Raw genomic sequence first — 18,183 nt, forward strand, 5'->3', positions numbered from 1 at the left:
AATTATTGTAAAGGAATAAATTCTATTTCTGGCAGCTGAGATACTAAAATTGTGAAAAGAAAGTATGAAAAAAGTGTGATTTCCTTCTAAAACAAAATCCAGAGATTTCACAGTTAGCTTTTAGGAAGGGACTGTCCAAGTGGGGAGGGGCTCTGTGCTGAGCATTTCCCTTTCCCCTTGGGATTTCTAGGGGTGGGGTAGGGCGGAGTGGGAGATGAGCTGCTCTCCCTTGAAAATCCATTCCCAGTACGGAAGAAGACGACTTTCTTCATTCTTCTCAGCACTGCTAAGAAACAATGGAATTTCAAAGACCTCTAAATATTAGGAGGGAACCCATAAGGAACAGAAAATATACATGAATCATAAAAATAGTGACACAATCTCTGTATCCTATCATACTTCTTACAGGAATGTTTTGCCCAGCCTCGCATGCTACCTTTTTCATTTTAACCTGCACTGGCTAATATGGGGGCCACTGGTCACATGTGGCTAGTGAGCACTTGGAATGTGGCTACTGCAAACACGCTGTGCCTGGGCCCGATGCAGTGGCTCACACTCGTAATCCCAGCACTTTGGGAGGCCAAGGCAGGAGGATCACCAGGAGTTTGAGACCAGCCTGGGCAACATAGTGAGACCCTGTCTCTACCAAAAATTCAAAAATTAGCCAGGTATGGTGGTGTGTGCCTGTAGTCCTACCTCCTCAGGGGGCTGAAGTGGGAGCATCAGTTGAGCCAGGGAGTTTGAGACTGCAGTGAGCTATGATAGTACCACTGTACTTGAGCCTGGGCAACAGAGCAAGACCCTGTGTCCTAAAAAACATAAAGTAAAATTTTAAAAATACACACTGAATTTTGAAGATGCAGTATGAAAACAGAAATACTAAAAATTTTTTATATTGGTTATATGTTGAAATGGTATGCTGGGTATATTGGGTTAATAGATTATGAGAATTAATTTCATTTATTTTTATCTTCTATTGTGGCTACTAGAAAGTTTAAGTTACATGCGTGGCTGGCATTGTATTCCTACTGGACAGGGCTGCATAAGCATCCATCCACTTCCATTTCCCTCTTTGTTAAGAGGTCCCAGGCAGCAGCCGCAGGAAGACACGCAGCTTTGTGGGCAGGGGTTTCAGCCCTGTGGCAAATGGAGCTATCTAACATGCCAGGAAACATGAGTGTGCTCCTTAGGAGAGGGGGCTGAGCTCAGAGCTTTGGAAATCCTTGCTCCTATGAGAAGGAGATAGAGAAGAGAGCAGACAGCTGAGGAAGGGGTCCCGAGGACACCAGCATTTAAGGACTGTGCCCTCAAGTGGATCTAGCAAAGGAGAGGATGATTGAATGACCAACAAGTAAACAGAACGCTGAAAGATGCAGGGAAGCCCAGGGAGGGAGTCAGCAGTACCTGGAGACAATCCTACACACTTTCCTTTCACTTTTCTTTAGTTGACATTTAACTAGTCAACAAACTCTTATTTTCCCCAATGTATTCCTCAAAACCACAGCTTAAAGTAAACTGTTTGGGTATCTGTTTCCTCTCACTAGAGGCAGTGAGAGGGCAAGGAGAGTGTCTTATTTATCCTTGTCAGCCCAGGCTGTACCACAATATCGGCCTGACATTCAGAAGGTGCTTGATAATTGTATATGAACCTCAACTATTTTCTTAAAAGCTAATCCTGAGTTTGGGATTTACTAAAAATTAAGGCTGAACAGGCTGAGTGCGGTGGCTCGTGCCTGTAATCCCAGCACTTTGGGAGGCCAAGGCAGGCTGATCACCTGAGGTCGGGAGTTCCAGACCAGCCTGACCAACATGGAGAAACCCCGTCTCTACTAAAAATACAAAATTAGTCAGGCATGGTGGCACATGCCTGTAATCCCAGCTACTCAGGAGGCTGAGGCAGGAGAATTGCTTGAACTCGGGAGGCAGAGGTTGCGGTGAGCCGAGATCATGCCATTGCACTCCAGCCTGGACAACAAGAGTGAAACTCCACCTCTAAATAAAATAAATGGCTGAAGAAGATAGTGATAATGTAAAGGAGTATCATAAACAGAGCCAGCACGATCTCACTTTGCTACACTAGAAACCATTACTATCATGGACATAAAGAAAATAATCTTATAAACACTATTTTTGTTTTGTTTTGTTTTGTTTTTTTGAGATGGAGTCTCGCTCTGTCACCCAGGGTGGAGTGCAGTGGTGCCACCTCAGCTCACTGCAAGCTCCACCTCCTGGGTTCACACCATTCTCCTGCCTTAGCCTCCTGAGTAGGGACTACAGGCGCCCGCCACCACGCCCAGCTAATTTTTTTGTATTTTTAGTAGAGACAAAGTTTCACCGTGTTAGCAAGGATGGTCTCAATCTCCTGACCTTGTGATCTGCCCGCCTTGGCCTCCCAAAGTCCTGGGATTACAGTCGTGAGCCACCGCACCTGGCCATAAACACCGTTTTTGGCAATGAAGAAACATTGAAATTTTTCTCTAACTATCACTGTTTAACAAGATGTGGAAAAGTAAGAAGGTATGAAGGAAGAGCTAGTAGAAACCAGGAATATAACCCTCAAACCTAGAGCTCCAAATAACCCTGGACTTGGAATGCTTAGCAATCAATCAGTGGCCAGGCATGGTGCCTCAGGTCTGTAATCCCAGAACCTTGGAAGGCTGTGGCAGGAGGACCACTTGAGGCCAGGAGTTTGAGACCTGCCAGGGCAACACAGCAAGATTACTGTATTAGTCAGGGTTCTCTAGAGAGACAGAACTGATAGGATGGATGGATGGATGGATGGATGGATGGATGGATGGATGGATGGATGGATGGATGGATAGAAAGATGGATGGATGGATGGATGGATAGATAGATAGATAGATAGATAGATAGATAGATAGATAGATAGATGATAGATAGATATGGAGTTTATTAGGTAGTATTAACTCAAACGATCACAAGGTCCCACAACAGGCCATCTGCAAGCTGAGGAGCAAGGAAGCCAGTCTGAGTCCCAAAACTGAAGAACTTGGGTCCAGTGTTCAAGGGCGGGAAGCATCCAGTGTGGGAGAAAGATGTAGGCTGGGAGGCTAAGCTAGTCTAGCTTTTACACATTTTTCTGCCCGTTTTATATTCTGGCCACACTGGTAGCTGATTAGATTGTGCCCACTCAGATTAAAGATGGGTCTGCCTTTCCTAGCCCACTGACTCAAATGTTAATCTCCTTTGGTATCACTCTCATAGATACACCCAGGATCAATTCTTTGCATCCTTCAATCCAATCGAGTTGACACTCCGTATTAACCATCACAACCCCATCTCTATTTTAAAAAGTTAAAAATTAGGCATTGTGGCACACATCTATGATCCCAGACTGGGGAGGCTGAGATGGGAGGATCACTTGAGCTGAGGAGTTCCAAGCTGTAGTGAGCTATGATTGCACCACTGCACTCCAGCCTGGGCAACAGAGCAAGTTTAGTGAAGAAACATAAACAGAAAACTACGAAATGAACATAAGGAAAACACTGAGATATCTTAAGTGCAGCACTAAATTCCCAATAAAGATGATGGATTAAACACAAGTATTCAATTTCTCCTTCCTCTTTGAAACCCTGCTAGAATGTAAAGGGGGTTAGTTTGGCTTATTTTTTTTTTTTAGCAGAGTTGGTTGTTTTGTTACTATTTTTCTTTTAAGCATGAAGAGAGAGAGATCACTGCAACAAAATTTTGGAAACTGGAGAGCAAAAGGCCAGGTGTTAATTGATTTGGCCAAAAAAAAAAAAAAAATCCTGATTTATAGACAGCCAAGAAACAACACAAATTACCCAGCATAAACCCTAAATCTCCAAAACTGGAAAGTTTGGAGGCGGGGCTGTAAAGCAGAAGGGCAGTGTAAAGTCTGTTTAACAAACGAATGTCCACACCCTAAGCAGTTGCCTTCCCCTCCCCAGGCCTAGAGGTTTGCTCCTCTGAGAAGATTAGATCAACGATCTGGGAGAAGTAGGGTAAGATAAGACCCCGGGCTCCCTTTCTGCAAATGGAGATTAAGTTGATGTCTACATGTTGAATAGTGAGTAGTCACTCCTTAATTTATATTTTGTAAATATGAATTTTCATATTTTAAGTTTATTAAGTACAACTAAACTAAAACAGAATAAAAAATAATATTAGTAACTTATAGTATAGTACAAGTCCCACAATCCCTAACCAAAATTCTAGAGGTCAGATATACTTCAGAATTCAGAAAGTGTGTGTTGTTTAAAGGTAATAGTACTGTATATTATCCTATATTCCCAGTGGGGTGTGGTGCAGACCTCGGTAGTTAAACACATTAATATGTCTACAGTGAAATATATGAATATACTTTATACATTCCAAGTGGGATAAATAAGGAGTAAAATTAATTGCCTACATTTTTGGGTCAGGTTTTTTTTTTCTCTTGGCTCACTACAATCTCTGCCTCTCGTGCTCAAGCGATCACCCCTGCCTCAGCCTCCTGAGTAGGTGGGGCTACAGGCTGTGCCACCACACCTGGCTAATTTTTGTATTTTTTGTAAAGATTGGGTTTCACCATGTTGGCCAGGCTGGTCTCAAACTCCTGGGCTCAAGTGATCCTCCTGCCTCAGCCTCCCAAAGTGCTGGGATTACAGGCATGAGCCACTGTGCCCAGCTCATATTTGGGTCAGGTTTGGCTGTAAACTTAGTTTTAATGTCAAACTTATTTTAAAAACAGAAACAGTGGTTGCCAGGGGCTGAGGGAAAGGGGGAAGAGGGAATGGGTCTTTTTTTTTTTTTTTTTTTTTGAGATGGAGTCTTGCTCTGTCACCCAGGCTGGAGTGCAGTGGCCGGATCTCAGCCCACTGCAAGCTCCGCCTCCCGGGTTCATGCCATTCTCCTGCCTCAGCCTCCCCAGTAGCTGGGACTACAGGCGTCCGCCACCTCGCCTGGCTAGTTTTCTGTATTTTTTAGTAGAGACGGGGTTTCACCGTGTTAGCCAGGATGGTCTCGATCTCCTGACCTCGTGATCCGCCCGTCTTGGCCTCCCAAAGTGCTGGGATTACAGGCGTGAGCCACCGCACCCGGCCGGGAATGGGTCATTGTTTAATGGGGATAGAACTGCAGTTTTGCAAGGTGAAAAGAGTTCTGGGGATGGATGCTAGCGATGGTAGCATGAATGTATTTATAACACACTTAAAAGCAGTTAAGATGGTAAATTTTATATTTGTGTATTTTACCACAGTGAACACATTTGGAAAAATAACTTTCGATTTTCAGAGCTTTTTGGATTTCAGAATTCTAGAAATGGGATCATTTCTAGACCAATACTTTGATATAGGGGCTAACCTTTTAATCCTAATGCAGTTTTTAAAATAAGGTACTCAAGTTTTCTGTGCCTTATTTTCTTCTATCAAATTATAAAGTATGGTAAACATCTACAAATTAGACAATAAAATGTTTAAATTGTTACCTCCTCTGTTGAGTTTTTTTTATTATTCAGATAACTTATCGAGAATGGTTGGACAGATTATCCAAACTAATTTTGGTATCCAACGGGTATGTCTCTGGAAAGAATCCCTTGGGTTGGCGCTGGGCACTCTGACTTTTCTCCATGATCACGATCTTCAGCAGTACCATGAAGACAGCAGAAGTCAACTACAAGCAAACACAAGCCCAGACAAGACCAGAAAACATGTGACATGAACAGAGTTTGTTTTCAGGTTCCCAGTCTTTACTTCCTGAGCTATGCCACTCTCCTGGCATCCAGGACTTCACAACTGTCCCCATAGTCCACACTGCTTAGTCCTGCCTCATTCAAGATCCTGTTCCCTGACATTTCCCAACTCCCTGTCCTTCAGCTGAAATTTGTTCTAGATCCCATTCCCTGAGGATCCAGCTATGTACATTACAAAAAATTAAAAACAAATGCACTAATTCATGCAAATGTGTTAACATGTTTACTGGGCCAATATGTTCCTCTCCTAAAGAACACAATTTCTATTTTGCCAGAGAGCATTTCAAAGGCAATGTTTTGGCCGGGCATGGTGGCTCATGCCTGTAATCCCAGCATTTTGGGAGGCCGAGGTGGGCAGATCACTTGAGGTCAGGAGTTCAAGACCAGCCTGGCCAACATGGCAAAACCCTGTCTCTAAAATAATAAAAATACAAAAATTAGCTGGGTATGGTGGCGGGCCATAATCCCAGCTGCTCAGGAGGCTGAAATAGGAAAATCGCTTGAACCTGGGAGGTGGAGGTTGCAGTGAGCCACTGTACTCCAGCCTGGGCTACAGAGCAAGACTCCATCTCAAAAACAACAATAATAATAATAAAGGCTGGGCACGGTAGCTCATGCCTGTAATCCCAGCACTTTGGGAGGCCAAGGCAGGAAAATCACGAGGTCAGGAGTTTGAGACCAGCCTAACCAACATGATGAAACCCCGTCTCTACTAAAAATACAAAAAAAATTAGCTGGGCATGGTGGCAGGCGCCTGAAATCCCAGCAACTCGGGAGGCCGAGGTGGAGAATCGCTTGAACCCAGGAAGGCAGAGGTTGCAGTGAGCCGAGATTGCACCACTGCACTCCAGCCTGGGCAACAAGAGTGAGACCCCATCTCAAAAAAGGAAGGAAGGAAGGGAGGAAAGGAGGGAGGGAGGGAGGGAGGGAGGAAAGGAGGGAGGGAGGGAGGGAGGAAAGGAGGGAGGGAGGGAGGGAGGAATGGAGGGAGGGAGGGAGGAAAGGAGGAAAGGAGGAAGGGAGGGAGGGAGGGAGGGAAAAAGAAAGGCAATGCTTTAATCCAAGGCAGTATTTAGGGGAAGGGAATTAACTCTTATTAAGAGTCTAATATTTTTCAGGCATTAGGCCCCATACTTTGCACAGTTTTTTGTTTTTTGTTGTCGTTTTTTTTGTAGAGATGGAGTCTTGCTCTGTCACCCAGGCTGGAATGCAGTGGTGCGATCTCAGCTCTCTGCAGCCTCCGCCTCCTGGGTTCAAGCAATTCTCCTGCCTCAGCCTCCCGAGTAGCTGGGATTACAGGTCATGCCACCATGCCCAGCTAATTCCTTTTTTTTTTTTTTTTTTTTTTTTTGTATTTTAGTAGAGACAGGGTTTCACTGTGTTGCCTGGGCTGGTCTCTAACTCCTGAGCTCAGGCAATCCACCCACCTCGGCCTCCCAAAGTGCTAGGATTACAGGCGTGAGCCACCACACCTGGCCAGTTTTTTCATTTAATAACTTTGCAAAGTAATTTCATTTAATCCTCATTTAAAAGATAAATATTTTACAAATGAAGAAACTGAGACTCTGAGAAGGGTCCTCTGCTTAGGGTCACACACAGTCAGGAGGAGCCTTAAGATGGGGACCCATCCTCTTCCTGGCACCCTGCCCCACTGCCATAAAGGAGTACCATGACATTAAACACCCTGGCAACCAGCAGAGAGAATATTTGTAAATGGGCACTGACTTGTGGCTCCCAGAGCCAACCAGATTCTCCTGCTATTTCCCTCGTTCTAAATTTCTGTTTACCCCTTGAGACAGACTGGTCAGTCAGTACTTAATGCCAAACACAAAACAGGATGCCCTTCTCAATAAAGTTGTAAAAAAATCTGCACATAGCTACAGCACTCATAAAATTCCCTAAAAAGAAAAAAAAAATAATAATTAAGGGCAGAATGCTCTGTGAGAAGTCCTGACAGTTAAGAATACATGTGGGAGATCAACATGAAAATCAAAATGGTCGCAAAAGTGTCCCTGACACAAAGCTACCAATTTTAGCAGATGGAAAAGACTCCTGAAATTGGCCACAGCAAAATATATCCATGCTTGTTGCATGCTGCTTGTACTGGTGTCTCCTCATGTTGGGGCCATCTAGGGGAACTTCACTCACTCTAACTTCAGTCAGAGGTAGGCTAGAGGCTCACTCAGCCAAGTCCTTGTCCAATATGCTATGGCGTCAACTCTAATCCCTACAAGACAAATTCCATGAGGGCAGGGGTGTTTTTACTGCTATATCTTCAGTGTCTGACATGAGGCAGCTCCAGAAACATTTGCTGAACAATGTTTTTTTTTTTTTTTTTTGAGGCAGAGTCTCGCTCTGTCGCCTAGGCTGGAGTGCAGTGGGGCGATCTCAGCTCACCACAACCTCTGCCTCCCGGGTTCAAGCGTTTCTCTTGCCTCAGCCCCCCAAGTAGCTAGGATTACAAGCACCTGCCACCACACCTGGCTAATTTTTGTATTTTTAGTAGAAATGGGGTTTTGCCATGTTGGCTAGGCTGGTCTCAAACACCTGACTTCAGGTGATCTGCCTGCCTCAGCCTCCCAAAGTGCTGGGATTATAGATGTAAGCCACCACACCCGGCCACATTTGCTGAATAATTGAATGAAGGTCTTCACTTCCTTGCTCTGGAATTCCTCATAGGCTCTTATCTCCTCCTGTACCATATTTATCCCACATTTTTCTAGTGACCCCTGCAAATTTCTAAACTCCTCTCCCAAATCTTCAGTTCTTCTTCCTCTTCTTTCAGGGGAAGCAGGGTTAAAACAAATAAAAACCATTTTTACAGGGTATACATGTATTTCTAGTTGAGAAATGGAAAGTAGAATACTCTTAGAAATAAGTTAAAATGAAAAAACCATATAGTAAGTGCATAGTGCATTCAATTCTTATCAGATGCAGACATACATGCACTGAAATCGTAGCAGCTGTGTTTATTTCATAATTTAGGCATTTGAAAAAAATGGCTATGTGTTTATTTTAATGTCAGCTTGATGACAAGTTTAAAATATAACATGAGCTTGTCTATATGTTTTACCTCTTTTCCTAGATAACCTAATATTTAAATAGAACCTGCACCCCTAATTCCCAGCCCTCGTCACGTATCAACCCAAGGGGGGAAATGTCTCATAAACTGTGCATTGATAGAACGCTGTAAAATATGTTCTAACCAGTAAAGTGGGAAAATAAATTTGGGAGCAACAATCTAAGCTTTGTTGTATTTCAGAAAAGATCTACACTTAAAGGAAACAAAAACATCACATGTACAATAAGCACACAAGGTTGCTATGGTAACAAACTTCATTTTTTATATTTTACTCTCCAGTCGTGCTATAATACATATGAGCTATTACAACCAAATAACGTCAACATTAACTATTTTATGATCAAACAGAGGTCTCTAGAATAGGTCATACTTACGGTTCAAGGAATTTTCATTTTTCAACCATCTTCTGTCTTTTCTAGAAATTATAATTAAAATACATATTAATAAAATACATAAAATATTAATATTTGGCATTGGAGTTAAGTTTGCACTGTCATTTTACTCATGTAGGGACACTCCTAAAAAGGCAGAAGAAATATAACAGTGGCTCAATCTCAGCACTTTGGGAGGCCGAGGTGGGTGGATCACCTGAGGTCAGGAGTTTGAGAACAGCCTCGCCAACACAGCAAAACCCCGTCTCTACTAAAAATACAAAAATTAGGTGGGCGTGGTGGCACATGCCTGTAGTCCCAGCTTCTTGGGAGGCTGAGGCAGGAGAATCTCCTGAACCTGGGAGTCAGAGGTTGTATTCGGCTGACATCATGCCACTGCACTCCAGCCTGGGTTGAGTGTGAGACTGTCTCAAAAAAGAAAGAAAGAAAGAAAGAAATATAATAACCATAAATATCTATTTATTTACTTATTTATTTTGAGACAGAGTTTTGCTCTGTCGCTCAGGATGGAGTGCAGTGGCACAATGTTGGCTCACTGCAACCTTCGCCTCCTGGGCTCAACTGATTCTCCTGCCTCAGCCTCCCAAGTAGCTGTGATTACAGACCAGTGCCATCACACACAGCTAATATTTTTGTTTTTAGTAGAGACAGGATTTCACTATGCTGGCCAGGCTGGTCTCGAACTCCTGACCTCAAGCGATCCACCCAATTTGGCCTCCCAAAATGCTGGGATTATCAGCATGTGCCACCACGCCTGGCCACAAATGTCAAGTTAAACATTTAAAATATTGTTCTGTGTGTGTGTGTATGTGTGTTTTAAGTAGCAATAAAGTCTCCATGGGGAAAAAGGAGAAACAAGAAGTTGAGAAAAAATGTATTTGGTTTTACTAAATGGACAGACAAAATGAGTCTACTTTTCCCATAACGGTGTTTATGAGAACAGTTAAAAAATACCTACTGTCCTGAACTATTAGTTTTGTAATGATTCACTAAATTTTGATTTTACTATTCATTTCAAAATGCACCCATTAGCATTGCCTCTGGACACATTGAAATAATAACCAACTAATGTGAACAGAACCCCAGGCACCCCCACTAGGTTAGGTGAAGTACTGGCTTTTCCAGTTTCTCTATCATCCTTCTAACCTTCCAAGCCAGTCCTCCTCCAGCTACCTGGAAAATGAACAGGCCTCAGAATAGTCATGTCTGTCACTGTGGACCACAGATCACAATAGGAAGGTGCTTCCAAGTCAAGTAACTGCAAATCTAATTGGTAGCTGTTACTCTATCATAATGGATAAGACTGAGGGCTGGACAGGAGAAAAGATGCAATGAAGAATCAAGGACTCTCCTACAGTGGGTGCCTTAGTCATCCCCAGTGAGTCCTTATGCCTGTATATTCTTCCACAAAGTTAGGGAATTACATGCAACTTTCTCTTTGGGACTAATTGAAAGGAAACATGCCTGTATTATCCACTCATCCCCATCCATATATATTCTTTTTCTAATTTAAGGTATCTAGCACTTCTCTCAAGTTTGATAAATTTTATTTTTTCCATAATTTAAAAAATTTTAATGACACAAAATAATTGTACATATTTATGAGCACAATGTGTTTTGATACGTGTGCACATTGTATAATGATCAAATCATGGTAATCAGCATATATATGACTTCAAATATTTATTATTTCTTTGTAGTCAGAACATTCAAAATCCTCTCCTCTAGTGATTTTGAAATATAGAATGCATGATTGTTAACTATAGTTAACTATAGTCACCCTCCCTGCTGTGCAATGAACACTACAGCTTGTACAATGGAATAATATTCAGCCATAAAAAAGAAAGAAATTCTGTCATTTGCAACAACATGGATGAACCTGGAAATTATGTTAATTGAAATAAGCCAGACACAGAAAAATATACACTGCATGATTTCACTCATGTGAAATCTAAAAAGTTAATCTCATAGAAGTAGAGAATAGAACAGCAGTTTCTATTTGAAAGCCATAAAAATATACCTCCACTGGCCAGGTGTGGTGGTTCATGCCTGTAATCCCAGTACTTTGGGAGGCCAAGCCAAGAGAATCACCTGAGGTCAGGAGTTTGAGACCAGCCTGACCAACATGGAGAAACCCTGTGTCTACTAAAAATACAAAAACTTAGCTGGGTATGGTGGCACATGCCTGTAATCCCAGCTACTAGAGAGGCTGAGGCAGGAGAATCGCTTGAATCCAGGAGGCAGAGGTTGTGGTGAGCAGAGATCGCGCCACTGCACTACAGCGTGGGCAACAAGTGAAACTCCATCTCAAAAAATATATATATATACACATACACACACACACACACACATATATATATATACCTCCACTGATATCTTCCATTGCAAGTAGATCATCTTTAGTGTCTTCCAGTCAAGGGGAACCACATAGTCATCAGGCAACAAGGATTCTGTGAAAAAAAGAAAGAACTAATCTCATCTCTAATGTCACACAGATTTTTACCCTAACTGTGAAGACATGCAAACCTGGTATCTAACCACCATACTGTTAAAAGTCTGGTTTTAAAGATATTTCGGTGATGTCTAAAGCTGGAGTTTGTCTCAGATCTCAATTAGTAAACACTAACCAGACTCTAATACTAGGATTCATTTGCGTTCTTGCCTTATTTACAAGGCCACTGACCATGAGCGTGGCCCGTCCAATCTAGCCAAACAAATTGCTTCATAGCCTCTATTTACGGTTTCCTCTTTATCCCTTTCAAGTACATGCCATTTCCAAATATGAAATTCTTCCCCTCTGCTTTTCTTTTGAGCTACATTCTTTCTCCCTTGTATAAACAGTGCTTATAATGCACTTCCACATGGAGGGCATTCCAGACAAAACTATAACCTCAAATTTTCTTCTACAATCCTTTTAGCACTACTAATGTCACTCATAAAATATTCATAAGCTTATCATTTATATTTTCTATGTGCAGTAATTTTGTTTTATGTTAGTCTTGTCTCCCCATTTAGAAGGTAAGCTATTTGATGAATGAGGTCTATTTCCTTTAAAAAGCTTTCTGAAGTTTAATTAGCAGATGCTTGATCATTGTTGATTATGATGATATCGTGCATTCAAGGTAAGAGGAGGCATAGAATCTTTTCACAATAGTGTCTTCATGCATTCTGGTGCTTCTCTAAAGCAGTGATTGTTAATCTTTTTGCATCATAGACCCCTCTACGGATCTCCCCCCAAAAAATGGCACAAAATAACCCCCAAAATTTTACATACAATTTCAGAATATGGACCTTGACTAAGATCCCAGATTTAAAACATCTTCAGTTATCACTTAGAGCGCCCCAAAGCAAATGCATTTACTTTGAAAAAATTGGTATGTTTCTTTGGTGTATGTAGGTGGGTAGAAAAATTACAGCACATAGACTGGGTGAGGTGGCTCACGCCTGTAATCCCAGCACTTTGGGAGGCCAAGGTGGGTGGATCACAAGGTCAGGAGTTGGAGACCAGCCTGGCCAAGATGGTGAAACCCCATCTCTACTAAAATACAAAAAGAAAAAAAAAATTAGCTGGGTGCGGTGGCAGGTGCCTGTACTCCCACTTAGTTGGAAGGCTGAGGCAGGAGAATCGCTTGAACCTGGGAGGCAGAGGTTGCACTGAGCCAAGATCTCACCACTGCACTCTAGCCTGGGCGGCAGAGCGTCCGTCTCAAAAAAAAAAAAAAAAAAAAAAAAAAAGAGAAAAAAGAAAAATTACAGCAAATAGTCCAGATGTAATTATTCACAAAGTTTACAAATATGATAAATATGATGCCAGAGCCCCAAGAGCAGGTTGATAATTATGACTCCTTGGCCCTAGGACTTAGTCAATCTTTGGTCTCAGCTGCGGGACCAAATTTATCTGGAACATCAGAAGCTTAGGAACCAAGTAAAAAAACTCAGGGTGACAAGCTTTGAGATGGAACAGGTCCCCAAGGAATCCTGAGAAGTATAGAACAACAGAAGATACAGGAGAACTACAAAAATCGGAGCTTTGGCCTCTTGAGTCTTACAGCTTCTGTTCCCAAGGAAGAACACTAGAAAGTATCAGCTATTGAGTTACAGATAAGGAAAAGTTGGGATAAATATCATAAAGACATTATCTTAAATATGCTCATGATTGAAGACAAATTTTTTTTTTTTTTTTTGAAACAGTCTTACCCTATTGCCCAGGCTGGAGTGCAGTGGTGCGATCTCAGCTCACTGTAACCTCCGTCTCCCAGATTCAAGCAATTATCCTGCCTCAGCCTCCCGAGTAACTAGGTTTATAGGCACATGCCACAATTCCTGGCTAATTTTTGTATTTTTAGTAGAGATGGGGTTTCACCATGTTGGCCAGGCTGGTCTCGAACTCCTGACCTCAGCTGATCCACCCGTCTCAGCTTCCCAAAGTGCTGGGATTACAGGCATGAGCCACTGTGGCTGGCCCAAAAAGAAATTTAGGTGGAATATTAAAAAATCATATTTTTGCTTGTTTTATTCACATGTAGATTTTTTTCATTTCCAAAAATAATTTTTTTTTTTTTTTTTTTTGACATGGAGTCTCACTCTGTCGCCCAGGCTGGATTGCAGTGGTGTGATCTCTGCTCATTGTGACCTCTGCCTCCCAGGTTCAAGTGGTTCTCCTGCCTCAGCCTCCTAAGTAGCTAGGATTACAGGCACATGCCAACATGCCCAGCTAGTTTTTGTATTTTTAGTAGAGCATGTTTTTACCATGTTAGCCAGACTGGTCTCAAACTCCTGACCTCAAGTGATCATCCCGCCTCGGCCTCCAAAAATGCTAGGATTACAGGTGTGAGCTGCCACACCCAGCCCCAAAATAACAACCTTAAGAGCCTGAAGGAACCTTTTAAGTCAACTAGTCAGACTTCCACCTCATCCCTTCAGCATCCTTTCCAGACTGCCTTTAAAAAGTAAATTCAGCTATTTCAGATATCTTTCCTTCATGTAATCTTTGCAATCTCCCATTTACTAATGTTGTATTTGGGAGCCATAATTGTGAATGAGAAAGAAAAGAGCCATGTGTTAAACAAAATAAAGGTGGAAAGTAGAAAGTTTCTTTACAGCCAGGAGCAGTGGTTCAGGCCTGTAATCCCAGCACTTTGGGAGGCTGAGGTGGGTGGATCACCTGAGGTCAGGAGTTGCAGACCAGCCTGGCCAACATTGTAAAACCCCGTCTCTATTAAAAATACAAAAATTAACTGGGCGTGGTGGCGGGCGCCTGTAATCCCAGCTACTCAGGAGGCTGAGGCAGCAGAATTGCTTGAACCTGGGAGGTGGAGGTTGCAGTGAGCCGAGATTGCACCATTGCACTCCAGCTTAGGCAACAAGAGCGAAACTCCGCCTCAAAAACAGAAAGAAAGTAGAAAGGTTCTCTTTCTTTCTTTTTTTTTTTTAAAGCAGCCTATCTCTGGCTGGGCGCGGTGGCTCATGCCTGTAACCCTAGCACTTTGGGAGGCCGAGGCGGGCGACTCACGGGGTCAGGATATCGAGACCATCCTGGCTAACACGGTGAAACACCGTCTCTACTATAAATATAAAAAAATTAGCCGGGCATGGTGGCGGGCCCCTGTAGTCCCAGCTACTTGGGAGGCTAAGCCAGGAGAATGGCGTGAACCCGGGAGGCAGAGCTTGCAGTGAGCCAAGATTGCGCCACCGCATTCCAGCTTGGGTGACAGAGTGACACTCCATCTCATAAATTAATAAATTAATAAAGCAGCCTATCTCTACTGGATTACATAATCCCTTTTTGCCCGTTTCATCCTCCATTCTTCCCAGTATCTATTGAAATTGAGAGCCCAAGTATTCTACGTTCTCAAAGACATTGAAGGAGACATGAAGACTACCGACAGCAAAAGGTGGGGACTTTGAAGATCAAGCACCGTTTGCTAAGGGTCCTCACTCACTGCTGAAAAGCACCACGAGATTAATAAGCTGCATGAGATCACTAACCACCAGGTAGAAACACCTCTAAAATTGCTTACATATGTTAAACTGGATCTTTTACTTTTAGCAAAAGAAAACAACTTACCCATTGGAATGCCTGGAGATCCAAAAAGCTTTACTAGTTGCAAGGCAAACCCTTGTGATAATGGTAGCCCAAGGGAACTACAGTGAGTGCTTGTTAAGTCTTGGTTGTCCTCAGCTGGTAATTGCTTAGGTTCTTCCCATCTTTTCAGCTTTCCATCAAATCTTTCATTTAAAAAGTGAAAATCAGAACTGATTCCCAAAGAGCACGAAGTGTCAGGATGACTGTGTAAAATTTCTGGGGTAATAAACCCTGCATCATTTAGTTTATTACCTACTCTTGTCTGAGATTCGAAAGTCAAAAACAGTTTCTTGTTTGTAAAAGATGCCTTCCAAATACTAGACATATTATGCAGCACAAAAGAAGGAATATAATTTTTGTATAAAGATGCAGAGCACCTTAGTCTGTTAAATGACAGGCAATGAGAATAACGCTGTCCACCAATATTTAAAGGGGGAGCTTTCATAATATCAAGGTAAAACCACAATGGATGATGATCAAAGGTCATAAGTTTTTGCTTATTCTCCTCTTCACTGTTCCTTTCTGAAATTCTATCTTTTTCTTCTCCCAAAGTAATTTTTAGTCCATGATTTTTTGTTAACAGGTCACATTTCTCCCTGTCTTTTACACTGATATGACTCTGTCCTAATAAGTTAAAATTTGGTACCACATTGAAAATCCTTTTCTTATTTTTTGTTGATTGTAAGGCATTCTTTGGTATATCCAGTTGAGGTAAGCAGCTTCTGAAGAGGTTTGTTTCTATGAATGAATCTATAGTTTCAGGTGGAGGTGAAAAATCATCATTTCCTATCAGTAGTTTGTCGGTCAATATTTCTGGACTGCTTCCTGGTCCGGATGCTGCCACCGAAGTGAAGATCAATTGAATCCATCGCCCCCTGCTGTCAGGACCAGTCAACTTACGTGCGCTATCTTTCTTTGGTCTCTGTTCACATATACACTTATGAGGTCCTGCAGGCCAGCTACCAAAATAGGGCTGTCTGTCAGAGCCCAGCTGTAAATCTTCATCAGATAAACTGATTGTGAAAAAAACCCAGTGACTGATTTTAATTGCATACACTTGTTCCTCTCTTAAAACTTTATCTGACACTCTGATTCCACGTTGATGGCACAGAACGGGTTCACGTGGGAGACTTTTATTTACTATTTCTCTCTTCTTCATAAATGAGCATGAAGTTTCCGCAGCAAGGTCCTGGGTGTCTAACGCTATGGTATGCCTATTTCTAATATGCTTTTCTACCTTCATGCCAGAGCAGTCATCGGTTGTTACACAGGAAAGGTTTTGAGTCACTATTGGACTAGTAACAGAGGTTTCATCTGGCATCAGTGACAAAGTTACAAACAAGTTATCACCTTCCTTAGAGAGGTAATTCTTTGGTATGTTGTCCAATTCAACTATAGACATAACGTTTTGGAAACTGTGTTTAGGATCTTTATTTTTCCATCTTTTTTCTTTATACCCAGTCACAAAATCTCTGACTTCATTTTGTAGACCACCAATGAAAGGATATTCTGATTCTCTTCTGGTCTTTGCAATGTCTTCCTCTTCACTCTGAGATGGGTCCTGATCTGGTGTAAGATCACTTAAGAATTCTAATGAGTCTTCCTCCATGATTTTATTCTGACTGTTCTGCTTTTTGTTTCTTTTTCTGTTCCTCTTCTGTTTGGTTTTGCTGAGCCTATGCCCGGTTTTCTTCAAAACTCTTCCTCTGAAATATCAAATTAAGAAAATGTATGACTTAATTACATGTATAACATAAGCAAACTATAACATCATACTCTTCATGTGCAGATTTAAAAACCTTTAGTACAAGAGAATCTCAAGTGTGCATGTACTTTTTGTCTTTTTGTTTTTTGAGACGGAGTCTCGTTTTATCGCCCAGGCTGGAGGGCAGTGGTGCGATCTTGGCTCACTGCAACCTCCACCTCCCGGGTTCAAGTGATTCTCCTGCCTCAGTCTCGCAAGTAGCTGGCATTACAGGTGCCCACCAACACGCTCGGTTAATTTTTTAGTAGAGACGGGGTTTCACCATGTTGGCCAGGCTCCTGACCTCAGGTGATCCGCCCGCCTCAGCCTCCCAAAGTGCTGGGATTACAGGCAAGTGCTACCACGCTGGCCATACTTTATATTATATTTAAAATCACTTTTAAAAAGAGATACTTTAATCCTATACATTAAAAATGAGTACACTTTGAGAAAGTTAAAGCAAATATGCATACAATCATTTCATAAACAACTTTTAAAAAACCTAATATTTTCCTTAAAGGAAATATTTCATATATAAGCATGTATTAACAGGGATATTTTCTGAGAAATGCATCGTTAGGCAATTTTATCACTGTGTGAACATCACAGTGTACTTATACAAATCTACGTGATGCAGTCTACACCACACCCAGGCTATATTATATAGCCTATTGCTCCTAGGCTGAAAAACTGTACAGCCTGTTACTACACTGCATACTATAGGCAATTATAAAACGTTAATATTTGTGTATCTAAACATATCTAGAGGCCAGGCACTGTGGCTCATGCCTGTAATCCAGGACTTTGGGAAGCTGAGGTGGGTGATCACCTGAGGTCAGGAGTTTGAGACCAGCCTCCAGTATCTCCTCTCACTTCCTGTTGTTTCTTGTTTGATTTGATCCAGAGAAAGGAGAGACAACAGGAGAAAAGTCTCAAGATACTATTAAGTTAGTGATAATAGGAGTCAAGGCCCAAGAACTGCTGTCATGAAAAGGACTCAACCCTTGCCAGCTGAGTATCTTCTGTTTATACACATGTGAGCGTTTGAAAACGAGAGGAGGAAGAAAAAGAGAGAAGGAAATGTTTTGTACAATTTTCTCTTTAAATCAAGAGGCAGTGTTGCATAATGGTTAAAGAGTGTGGACTTTAGAGCGAATCAAACTAGGT

The 18,183-nt window shown here is 42.0% G+C and overlaps 1 protein-coding gene across 6 annotated transcripts in view; it reads right to left on the reverse strand.

The window, feature by feature from the left end:
- Positions 1-5,172: 5,172 nt before the first annotated feature.
- The window catches only part of N4BP2L2 (NEDD4 binding protein 2 like 2), a 97,155-nt gene continuing 84,144 nt past the window's right edge, over positions 5,173-18,183 (reverse strand). For 3 of the 6 annotated variants that reach the window (XR_012091865.1, XR_012091864.1, XM_007960104.3), the window contains 4 exons: positions 15,255-16,978; positions 11,552-11,637; positions 9,170-9,210; positions 5,173-5,634 (listed from right to left, as the gene is read on the reverse strand). Coding sequence is in view for 3 of the 6 variants with exons in the window: in XM_007960104.3 (XP_007958295.2) it covers positions 9,184-9,210; positions 11,552-11,637; positions 15,255-16,978 (1,837 nt within the window). In the remaining 3 variants the exon portion in view is untranslated. Of the gene's footprint in view, positions 5,635-9,169; positions 9,211-9,251; positions 9,592-11,551; positions 11,638-15,254; positions 16,979-18,183 lie in introns of those variants that run through there. The other 3 variants (XM_073013251.1, XM_073013250.1, XR_012091859.1) reach the window with 3 other exon arrangements.

The sequence above is a fragment of the Chlorocebus sabaeus genome, chromosome 3 (genome assembly GCF_047675955.1).
Source record: "Chlorocebus sabaeus isolate Y175 chromosome 3, mChlSab1.0.hap1, whole genome shotgun sequence".
Taxonomy (NCBI): Eukaryota; Metazoa; Chordata; class Mammalia; order Primates; family Cercopithecidae; genus Chlorocebus; species Chlorocebus sabaeus.